The sequence below is a fragment of the Anabrus simplex genome, chromosome 2 (genome assembly GCF_040414725.1).
Source record: "Anabrus simplex isolate iqAnaSimp1 chromosome 2, ASM4041472v1, whole genome shotgun sequence".
Taxonomy (NCBI): Eukaryota; Metazoa; Arthropoda; class Insecta; order Orthoptera; family Tettigoniidae; genus Anabrus; species Anabrus simplex.
In genome coordinates, this window is record NC_090266.1 from 1145360545 (window position 1) to 1145372833 (window position 12289).

The 12289-nt window shown below is 38.6% G+C and overlaps 1 protein-coding gene across 2 annotated transcripts in view; it reads left to right on the forward strand.

Annotated features, from left to right (window-relative positions):
- Positions 1-12289, forward strand: part of Pat1 (Protein interacting with APP tail-1) — a 249915-nt gene that overhangs the window by 38023 nt on the left and 199603 nt on the right. Inside the window, exons 1-2 of one of the 2 annotated variants that reach the window (XM_067139745.2) lie at positions 5114-5145; positions 5318-5425. The exons of the other annotated variant lie outside the window; for it this stretch is intronic. Coding sequence (XP_066995846.1) covers positions 5396-5425 — 30 coding nt within the window. The 5' untranslated portion in view covers positions 5114-5145; positions 5318-5395. Of the gene's footprint in view, positions 1-5113; positions 5146-5317; positions 5426-12289 lie in introns of those variants that run through there. 2 annotated transcript variants of the gene reach the window in all.

Consider the following 12289-nt stretch of genomic DNA (forward strand, 5'->3'; position numbering starts at 1 on the left):
TAGGTTGCAGAATAGAAGTTACATTAGGGGGAAGGTATTTCACGTAAATATAACCTTCTTTAAGTTCACTTTCGTGTGGATGAGAAGGCGCATTGTCAGTCAAGAGCGCTGCTTTGATTGGCAGTGACTGCTTAATTAGGTAGGCCGTCACTTGTTTCACAAAATGATTGTGAAACCAGTCCTTAAATGTCTTTGTCCATCCACGTTGCCTTTTGATTGTAGTACTGCAAAGGTTCATTCTCTTGTTTAAAACAGCGGAGTTTTCTGGATTTCCTTATCGCTAATAATTTTAATTTATGATCACCACTTGCGTTAGCACACGCCATAATGGTTATTCTTTCCTCGGGTGTTTTGCGGTCTGGGGCTTGCTATTCTTGTTGCATCACTAATGTTCGGGATGGTAAACATTTCCAATACAACCCTGTTTCGTGTCTGCATTTTAAAGTTGTCTAAGGTCAAGCTGTTCTTTTTCAATGAATGTTTGAAATTCCTGTGCGAACTGTACAGTAGCACCCGTGTCTGCGCTGAGGCGCTCTCCGTGAATAGCAATTTCTCGTATTCTGTAGCGTTTCTTAAACCACATAAGCCGGCCAGAAGATGCTTTAAAATCGCTTTCCAAGCCAAGAGCATCGTGAAAATGTTTTGCTTGCTCAGCACACATTGGGCCGGGCACATGAATACATTCTGCTCATTTTTGATTAAACCACCGTATCATGGCTTCGTCTAGACTTGCATAGTCCGATGTTCTCATTGATTTCCGAGACGATGAATGATCACAATTAGCAGAAAATTTGATGAGGGTTTCCGTTTGCTTCTTCATGTCTCTCACTGTTGTTTCACCCACACCAAACTCGCAGGCTAACTTTGATGACGCCCCGCCTTTCTCCAGTCTTTCTATAATTTTCAGTTTTCACTGACGGTTAACCTTTTATATTTCATTTTTCGACCACTCATATTGAAAACTCTTACTACTTATTCAAAACTTTGAAAAGACTTCCGCACTCCGTTGACAGTTCCCAAGTACAGTAGCCTACAATACACTTGCTGCCGGCACACCTTCCCTTCACTTGGCTTACAGTTCAGCGACCTTGGGCTGTGGGGAAGGGGAGGGTAAATTCCGAGTGCATTCCTCTTTCATTGTCTCTGCTTCCAAGATTACGGTAATCTGTGCTGTGCCACGTGCAGCAACATGCTTGAATATTTCCAAGTTTGCACCATTCTGGCAGCAGTGTGCATATAGGCATAGTGCTACATCGTAGTGAAACAAAGTCCAGTCTCCTCAAATATCGATGATTTCGTCTCCACGCATCGCATTAAAAACAAAGACAGTCACCTCCATACAAGCCATGAAGGCCCTTGGAGGAGTGGAAGGTAAAGGCTTCCACCTTTAATTGCGGCACGTGATGGGGTAGAGGGGTTAGCTCTAAGCCTGGCCGCCTTTGCCCCCAGGAATTAACCTGGTACTCATTTTTGGTGTAGGCTGAGTGAACATCAGGGCCATATGCACCTCCCGAAGTGGAAATCTCGTTTCTTAAATTTTACGACTTCCTGGCGGGGATTCGAACCCACGTCCTTCCGGGCGAACCAAGCACGCCTTTACCGCCTCGGCCAGGCAGCCCCTACGCATCGCATTAAAATTCTTTTAAACTAGGCAGAGATAATTTTACTCGGCATGATAATTAGTGGGTGTAAGAATTAATACTTCAAAAAGTAACTCTCCAAGACCCGTGAATTAACCGCAAAGCGAATTATCCACATGCTAATTACTTTAGTTCTAAATATTTCTGATTTAAAAATCAAGGAACTTCGAAAAACTTTAAAGAACTTAGCAGCTGCTCGAAGAGACCGTCATCACACTCATAAGCACTACCGTTGGCAGCCTACTGTGACAGTTTTTTCACATTTAAGAAAAGCTGTTTGAAAGTGCAAGATCTTATTCAGCTACATAAGAAAGCTTCATGGGAAAGGTATGCGTCATCTACGATGATGCTTGCCCCTTCATCTAAAGTGTGGACAAAGTAGATGCGTGATACTGGGATACTTACACCAAATTCTTTACACGGAATTTCCATAGCAGGCAACTTCATAACAAATCTTCTCTTAGTTGCTAAGTTAATTAACATGGGAGCCACATATGTGAAAGTTGAAAGTGTCCTGCTCTAAGAAGTTGAATGTTTTTCGATTTTTTAGTAGCACAATGTGGTAGGCTGACCTAAGGTATTGAACAGTTTCCGCCAAAGTGGAGTTTGGCTGGTAGCAGAAGCTTTCTGTACAAGTTCCATTGCTAGCCTGCTAGTGGAGTCTTACACCTGAGGCATCAACAAATGCTGCTGTTCTGTGTTGCAAATTTATGGCACATGCTAGTCCATCCTATCTATCCCTAAAATGTTTCATAATCAGGATTCCAGGTTGTACATTGCACGTCCTTGTGCAACACAGCCTGTTTGAATATGTCTCGATAGCAGTTTTAGGGTTTACATCATACTTTTTTTTTTTTTTTTTTCAGTTTGTTTTACATTACATTGACACAGATAGGTCTTATGGCGTCGATGGGGTTGGAAAGGCCGGAGAGTGGAAAGAAACGTGGCCATGGCCTTAATTACGGTACAGCCCCAGCCATTGCCTGGGGTGAAAATGGGAAACCATGGAACACCAGTAGCGCATACGAGTCCAGCACTCGGCCACCTGGATTCCTCGCTGTACACCCTCTTTTCTGCACAACTAGTAAGCAAAGAGAATGCTTGTAAGGAGCAGTAATGGGTCTCGGTTTTAGTAATAGCCGTGTGAGCACTAAAGGTGTGTTTTGTATGTGCCATCTGTCGGCATTCAACTAAGACTAAATTATTAGAATGGCGGTAATAGCCGGCGATTTGCGTTTCTGTCGCTTACTACTTCCTAGCGAATTTGGATTTTTACCGCGTTCTACTTCCTAGCGTTTGGCGGCAAGGGTCGATGATTTGAATATTTAGAGGGATGTACTTCGTAGCGTTGCGCAATAACCTGCGAGAACAGACTAAGAGCTTCCAAAGTGAATTCCTGCATATATCAATCGGTGAAACTTAGGTTTGGGGCTGATGACTTTCGATGTTAGACCTCCTTAAAACAACAAGCATCAAACTTAGGTTAGAGATCGAACATACCAGGGACGCCACTTTTAAATCAATATAAAATATTATTCAAGTATGCTATATGTAGCATATACTAATTTTTAAAATTTACTTCATCAGATTCTTTTAACACCGCAGATTATATTGACAATACCTTTCATAATAATTAGAAATACGTTCAGCAAGTAGCCTATATAATCAGTACTGTCGATGAACATGAGCGTACGAGTTCGGTAAAATATATATGGGAATAATAAGGCAGAGGAGAAAATAACATAAATAGGGTCATTATATTAATCGTATTTTTACAGTTGGACTGGATAATATAATACATATATGGTATTTTTTTTACTGGCAATTGCAGCCATTCCAATAGTTTAGTTGAATACTGAACCGACAGATGGCACATACAAACCACACCTTTAGCGCTCACACGGCTATTACTGATATCGAGACTCCTTACAAGCATTCTCTTTGCTTACAAGTTGTGCGGAAAAGAGGGTGTGCAGCGAGGAATCCAGGTGGCCGAGTGTTGGACTCGTATACGCTGCTTGGAACACCAGCTTCAGGGCTGCCAACAGTGGGGTTCAAACTCACTATGTCCCAGGTGCAAGCTCATAGCTGTGCGCCCCTAACCACGTGGCCAACTCGCCCAATAACATTCATTTAGTGCCCTGTTTAGTTAAGACTCCTTGTAGGGTGTCTTCATAGTTTGAATGTTACTCTGAGCTAATGCTGGTTTTGAGTACCGGGCTGAAGATAAATACGGATCCATCCATTTTTCGGAGGGTCGTTAAGTCCGTTATCAGCTAATATCCATGTTCAGGTCTTTTACTTTCAGAAAGCTCAAGGATAGAAAGGAACGTTCATTTTTTGTTTGTTGTAGATGGCAAAGGGTTTTATCTTTCCTCGTCTCGGCTATGCAGCATGTACACTGGAGAGCTGTATGCGATCCTGGAGGCTCTGCAGTATTTGCAGTCCAAGGGACGCCATTGCTTTTTGCTGTGTACTGACTCTCAGTTGATAAATGCTCTCCTGGAGCATCCATTGGTGCAGCACATACATGACCTACTGGTTTGGTTGTTTTATGTTTGCACCAGAATTTTATTTATGTGGGTTCCTAGCAACCTGGGTGTAGTGGGAAATGAACATGTTGATTTGGCTGCAAGAGAGGCAGTCACACTGCCCTATGAGGTACCAGTTATTGACATACTCTCTCAGCTGTACTAGTACTAGTGTGTATTGGGGAGGAGGTGAGGCAGGCCATTCTTTCTCCTAGTAAGCTGAGAGCAAGCAATAAAGGGAACAATCAAGGTTTGAAATCTTATGTTGGTTTTTTTTTTAAAGAACAATGGTATTATGCTGTCTATGGATTGGTTATGCTTACTGAAGAGATAGGACCCGCCCTAACCATGATACATGTTCTGCGTGGATCTGGTGGTTCAGCGCCATGGTCTAAAGCTACCTAACAGCCTTTCAGTCTAATTCCGAGATGGGGAGCATACAGCAGACATCATCCGTTTTATGAGGGCTAGTGGTCTCCTTTTATTGTTTTTCATATTTCTATTTTTCAGAAGCAGAAGTGTGGATTTTCACTTATTACAAGAAATGAGTTATTGTCACCATTAAACTGCAAAATACAGTCCTCACACATGGCAGAAAAGCAGTTGACCAGTTGCAAATAATGTCAGATTTTGCATATGTTGCAAGTGGCTGAACTTCACTATCTATATTTAGCTACAAATATAGCTTCCACTTACACCCTAGAAGCAGAAATGCATCTATCATTAGTTAGGTTCGTAAGGGCAGAAGTCCCACATCTGCCATTATGCAGTTGGAGTTATCTTATAAAAAGGCATGCACCTTGTATGTTGGCTGCACTATTGTTTAACAACTCACCTGTTTAGGAACCTGAATATAGGTGATCATTATTTTGATGTGGATCGACATTTTGCAAAATTTTGTACGAGAGGATCATTGGTGGTAGTGCTTAGCATGCAAAAGATAATAATGAAGAACATGGAGTGTCTGAACTTGTGTAAGTATAATAGTTTTTATGTTTCTATGATATTTAAGTCATTTTGGAGCCAGTCTTAACCTACAACAATGGAAAACAATTGAAACCAAATATTTATCGCGTAAGGTTCGTGATTTAGTAACATAGTTATTAAGTGTACACACTAATCGTCATATGCTAACAATTGTTACAGCAAGTAATAACACGCCCCGTGGATCCGTTATCCAGGATGTAGAGAGATTTAGTACTCAAGCAACACCCCGGAGTGAGAATGAAAATCCAAACCCGCTGCGTTGTGAAGGTAGGTTAATTTCTCTTCCTTTTAAGTTCAAATGTTTATGAAGTAGGTATTATATTACTGAGTAATTATTTTTACTAAGTTTGCAGTATGCATCTACCTACATATATTGTTATAATAAAATATATGTGTGTATGTGTATATGTTCCACATCTCCTAAATCACTGGAACAATTTCAACCAAACTTGGTACACATACAATAACTTGCTATCTGGAGGAAAACACTATTGGGGGTAAGACACCACCAGCACCGCTATGGGTTGGGGTGAGGAAGAGATGACATGTAAAAATAATTAAATATATTGTTGAATCCATAGTTTTCAGGGTAGCTGAAATGAATAGTGACTTTCTGGATGTCATTCAAATCCATGTCAGCCCTCAGCAGCATGGGGGTGTGAGAAGGGATGAAAAAGGAAACGTCCAAAATGACCAAGATTATGGATGTGTGTGTGTTCCAGCATTCCAGCAAAGCTCTGAAGCAAACTTGGCACACACGTGACTTACTATCTGAAAGAAAATACTGCTAGGGGTAGGACACTCCTAGCACCCCTACTGATGGGAGGAAAGGGGATGAAATGTAATAATAATAGAAAAAACCCTATATTAATGTAGAATCCATACTTTTTGGGGTCACCGAAATGAATAGTGACATTCTAGATATCGTTTGAGTCTATGTTCAGTCCCGATTAGCATGGGGTGAGAAGGGGTGAAAAAGAAAAGTTCCAAAATAATTGAGATTACAGATGTATATATGTATGTTTGTTCCAGCATAGCTCTCAACCAAACTTGGTAAACATATGACTTACTATATGCAAAAATTACTGTGGGGGTAATACATCCCTAGCACCCGTAGGGGAGGGTGTTAAATGTAAAACTGATCGAAAACCACCAATATTAGTGCCAAATCCATACTTTCAGGGTTGCTGAGATGAACTGTGACACTCTGTATGCCGTTTAAATCATAGTTCAGTCCCATTTGAAATGGAAGTTGAGAAGGAATGAAAAAGAATGTCCAAAATGACCCCAAGACTATGGATGTATATGTGTGTGTTCCAGTATACCTCTTAACCATACTTGGTACACATATGACTATGTGGAGAAAAATATTATGGGGTAAGAAATTCCTCTAGGGACGGGGATGAGTAGGGGTGACAAGTAAAAATAAATGAAAATGACCAATATTAGTGTCGAATCTGTAGTTTTCTGGGTTGCTGAGATGAATAGTGACAGCCCGGATGCTGTTTAAGTCAATGTTCAGTCCCCATCGGCATAGGCATTGAGAAGAGATCAAAAAGAATGTCCAAAATGGCCAAGATTTTGGATGTATGTTCCAGGATATCTTTCAACCAAACTTGGTACACATATCACTTACTCTCTAGAGAAAAATACTGTTGGGGTAAGATACTCCTAGCACCCCTAGGGGATGGGGTGACATGTAAAAATAATCAAAAACAACAGATGTTAGTCTTGAATCCACAGTTTACAGGGTCGCTGAGATTAATTAAAGGGTTTCTGGCAAAAACAACCAGTGTCAAAAATTACCAAAAATGAGATACTAGTAGAATGGGAATATCAGTATGCTCAACTCTCTATGTACATCACATATTCCACAAAATCAGCCATAGTCACCAAGTTACAGAGATGTGGAATATTGGTACTTTTGTAGAAATGACCAATGTTAGTTGGGTTTCCAGTAAAAATAACCATAGTCAAATGACAATGTATTGCTGATGATTATATTGATGTAGATAAAAAGGGCGACAGTGATGGGTGCACCGAGTGAGAATGTGTTAGTGAACCATGACATTACTGTGTTATTTTCTTAATACATTTTCAAGACCATGTGATGTAAAGCAAAAGTAAGAAAAACTATCAAATATCTATACCACAAACATAGACTATTATCAAGTATTGCTGTATAAACTGTGATATACCATTGACTTTAATATACATGTGTAAGGAAGAATTTGGCTGCATTCAAAATGAATTTAAGGAATATTATGTCTTCTTTCGTGGCAATTTCAGGCAAAGACAACCAGTGTCAACACTTTTTTTTATTCTCGTAAACATTTAATATTTTCGATATTGGTTGTTCTTGTCAGAAACCCTTCAATTTAGACACTCTGGTTGCTGTTTAAGTCCAAGTTCATTCAGCCTCCGTCAGCATCAGGGTTGAGAAGGAGTGAAAAAGAAAATATCCAAAACGAACGAGATTAGTGTTGAATCCACTTCTGGGGTCGCTAGGCTGATTGGTGACAGTCCCAGTGACAGTTGGAATAGTGTACATCATATCCATATTGCGATGCGTAAATACGTACAGTTATAACTTGTTTCATGTTAACTACTTCAGACAATCTAGGCTGCCACAAAGACAAAGTTTAATGCAAAACTGAATAATCTGAAACTAAAAATTAAACACATAACAAAAACACTAAATTTAAAAGAGAGTTCATAAAATATCAAGTTAACTTCACATTAAAAAAATCTACAAAAATTCACTTTAAACAGGTAATACAATTTCAAAAATGTACCCGAGCAGAGCTGGGTACTACAGCTAGTCTGTATATATAAAATAAGAGTTTTCTCTGTACATTGCTCAGAATTTGAAAAGAATGGTATTTCTGTATCGGTCATGTCCACAGTAACAAGGAAATGCGCTTTTTACATTTCCGTAATTTCTGTCTGTATGTATGTATGTACACGCATCACTAGAAAATGGCTAAAGAGAATTAAATGAAAATCGGTATGCAAATTCGGGGAATAAGTCGCTACAATCTAAGCCATAAATAATTTTATTCATGCTGACAGAAATGGTAGTTAAGGGGAAGGCCTAACATTTAATTTTCTAATATCGTGTTATTAGTGGTCTTATCTTAATAAAAATTGGTATGCAAAGTAGGGGAATCAGTCACTACAATCTAGGTTATAAATAATTTTATTCACGCTAAGTGAAATGGTAGTTTAGGGGAGGTGGCCTAAAATTTAATTCTTAAATATTTACGTCATTAGTGGTCCTATCTCATTGAGAACTGCTGTACAAAGTCGGAGAATGAGCTACTACTATCTAGGCTATAAATAATTTTATTCACGCTGAATGAAATGGTAGTTTAGGGGAAGGCCCAAAATGTAATTCTTAAATATTTATATTATTAGTGGTCCTATCGATACATACTACATAACCAAAATTGTATGGAATTAAATTTCCGACCATTTATGTCTTATACATATCAACGCCGAGCCACGACAAAATGGGTTAACAGAATTTAATGAAAATCGGTATATAGAGTCGGTAAATACGAAACTACAGTCTAAGCTATAAACAATTTTATTCACCCTGGATGAAATTGCAGTTTAGGGGAAGGTGCCTAAAATTTAATTTTTAAAAATCGGTACCTATGGTTTTTGGTCCTATCGAAAAGTACTACATAACGAAAGTTCAGAGAATACAATTTCTGATCATGTATGTTTTATTCCGTTTTACCGTACCGACTATGATGAGTGCTATTTCAGAGTCGGAAGAAAACTAAATGTGAAGGCCTACAATATCGAAAGCGCATAACATTGACCAACAATAACATAACATTGACCATTGTTTGTTGTGATGTTATTTGTCTCTTATGCTGCCTCTCAACTCCGATAGATGGCATTACTGCTGCGTACCGAGTATAATAGCCTGACTGAATCTGGGGAGTTAGAAAACTTTCTTCTTTAGCATGCCATTCCTCTGGTTCATACATTTTCTGATACAGCTGGTACGTAACACACTGGTTCCTCATAGTATTCCAGTTATTCGAACCCTACTCTGACGTGCTGTTTTGAATGAGCAGTGTGCATACTTAAGGCAGAGGCTGATGTAATAGTAGTAGTAGTTTAGTAGTATGGCCTGGTCTAGAATTACAATTTAGTCCTATTCCAAGTTATAGCATGACAATTCACTAAATAACTCAAAATTCAACCCTGAAAAGAGCTGTTTCTTAAGAAAAGCTTCTTCCTCTTCACTTTTATTAAATTCTACATTCATTTTATTCCAAATTATCAGTGAAGAGGGGTTTCTCCTCTGGCTTGGAGGAAAAATTTGCCTCCAAGTCAGATAGATTTTTCCGTCGCCAGTGTAGTGAATTGATATTTTCCGACTCATCGGGTACTCCTAGGAAAAGGATTAGTAAAAGGGCATAGTTTTTGCCCTGGGAGTCTCCACTATTCGACCCTCTCCCCGCCGAAAAAAAACGAAGAGTGTTCACGAATCACGGCTGTCTGCAGCTAGGTCATTCCAGCTCTGGAATTTTGGACTGTTGGATCGGCAGTGTAGTCCTGTTCGCTAAAAGTGAGAGAATGTGTGGTGTTTCATTTGATCCAGTATTTCCTATGAAACCATTGCTTTTAATCGCGCCATTCCTACTGACGTCATTGTAATGTATGTCCTTTTCAGTTGGGAAAACCACTTAGACAGTCTTTCTGAGGATGTAAAAACGCAGGTGGAGAGTGAGTGTCTACCATTATAATGAAAACTCCCCAACCTGATTGTGACTGATGGTATGCAAACGGTTCTACCACTACAGTGAAAACTCCCTTTTCATATGAGAAAATATGTTTGACTTCCCCGTCACCTTTCTAGGGTAACGTTAAGAGCTATGCAATTTAATACAATCTTGCTCACAACGTGTACACTAGAATTTCGTTTACAATGTAGAATTCCGTAGCGAAGCACGGGTACATCAGCTAGTATTATATAAAATTGCACATTAATGTCACAGTCTGGCTGATATGTCAGTGGAGTGGAGTGGCCTTTAGGTCAGAGGGCCCAGTTTTGATTTCCAGTTGGGCTGGGAATTTTAACTTTGTATGATTAATTCCTCTGGCTCTGTGATTGGGTTTTTGTATTCATCTTAATACTGCACCGTTCCTGCGTCCAGGTAAGGACGCACAAGATCCAGGCTAGCTCAAATTATGATAATAATTGTCATTTCGTCTTTTACGGGCTATGAGTTCCAACTGAGAGGAAAGAACACCGATTTATACTCGTGGAAATATCTAACTCCCGCAGAAGGACGTCTCCTACTCGTTTTCTTAGTTAGAATTCCCTATACCTTATCAGATCGCCAAAAATATAAGTGCCTACAGCTAAGGAACTACTTTAAAAGTCACCGGGCGAGTTGGCCGTGCGCGTAGAGGCGCGCGGCTGTGAGCTTGCATCCGGGAGATCGTGGGTTCGAGCCCCACTGTCGGCAGCCCTGAAAATGGTTTTCCGTGGTTTCCCATTTTCACACCAGGCAAATGCTGGGGCTGTACCTTAATTAAGGCCACGGCCGCTTCCTTCCAACTCCTAGGCCTTTCCCATCCCTTCGTCGCCATAAGACCTATCTGTGTCAGTGCGACGTAAAGCAAGTAGCAAAAAAAAAAAAAAAACTTTAAAAGTCATTAAAAGAAGGGTTGATTTTTGACATATTTCATTTATTATGAACTAAGTTCAGTCAGTAGTAAGATCATCATAGTCCCTTTTTGGAATAAAAGGTAACGAGTGTCGAACTATGCATTTATCTTAGAGTTCATTTCTGATAACATTATGTTAAAAGTCTTTAAAAAGAAATGAAATATCTAATTAGGATGCTCGAAAAACAAATAATCATGACCTTAAAAGATCTTAATTGAAGAATTATTTGTCTGGAAAATATCTAGTTGAAAAGAAAAGAAATAAGTTAAATAAAGGTATCAGATAATAAAAGTATTGGGTAATAACAATATCAGATAATTAAAAGATTAGATAATTAGAATATTAGATAACTAGAATATTAGATAATTAGATTATTAGATGCATCTAAGGAAAGAAAATGAAAATTTACATCACAACATACTATGTACAGTATTGTAGATTGAGGATTGTCCTAGAAAAATGTAGGACGCAGTTTCATATTTGGTCATAAATCTATTCAAAAAAAAATTTGAATCACATCTTTCCTAACTGAAATCTCAAAAAAATTAAATTCAAATATTCTGTTTCTCTCGTCTCATTTACGTTAATTTATGGACATGCGTTAACTTCTCTTGATCAACATTCTTTGTGTCTAGGTACACAACCAAATTAACCTGGGAAAAATATCCTCATAACATTCATAATATTTGACAGATGTTGTATTTTCAAGTTATGCTCATGTTTCTTGACGCTTCATCTTGCATCAGCATCGATAACCCTCCTTTAAGCCAATGTATACTCTTAAAAAGATCATGATCAAACATTACATCTAGAAAATTAGGCAAATTATTCTCTTAACTTGAGATCATTCATAAATTCAAGTGCGTATCCATGCTATGACACTGTATTATCAAATGTATGTAATCATAATTCCATCAAAATATACGATAATTATGTGGTCTACATTGTGAAAAGACTCTACTTCAAATTAATTACTCTTATTTGTGCGGTTAAGTCACCAGTGTTATTGGGTACTGCCGTAGAATAAACTTCAAAGTCTGCCTAACATGTGAGAAAAATCTTATAATTAGAAGATATTCACGGATGTCAGCTAATTTAATTTCATCCTCATTATGAATCATTTGGTGATCTTTAACATAAATGTCAACATACGGACGGCATTTAGATCACATTCTATCCTACTCATGGCTTACTCATGGATAAATAGTTGACCGAAGACAGAATAAATTTTCTAATAACTTCAAAAATACATAACTTGGAACATTATTTCCATAACAGCACAACCATGACCATATTCACGAAGAACAATACCTATCACCAACATTAATTACCATATCTCATTTCATTACTCACATTAAATAACCCTCATTTCACATTTCAAATAAATATCACATTTCACTTCACAGTATATGCATTATCACATTCTAACTCGACGT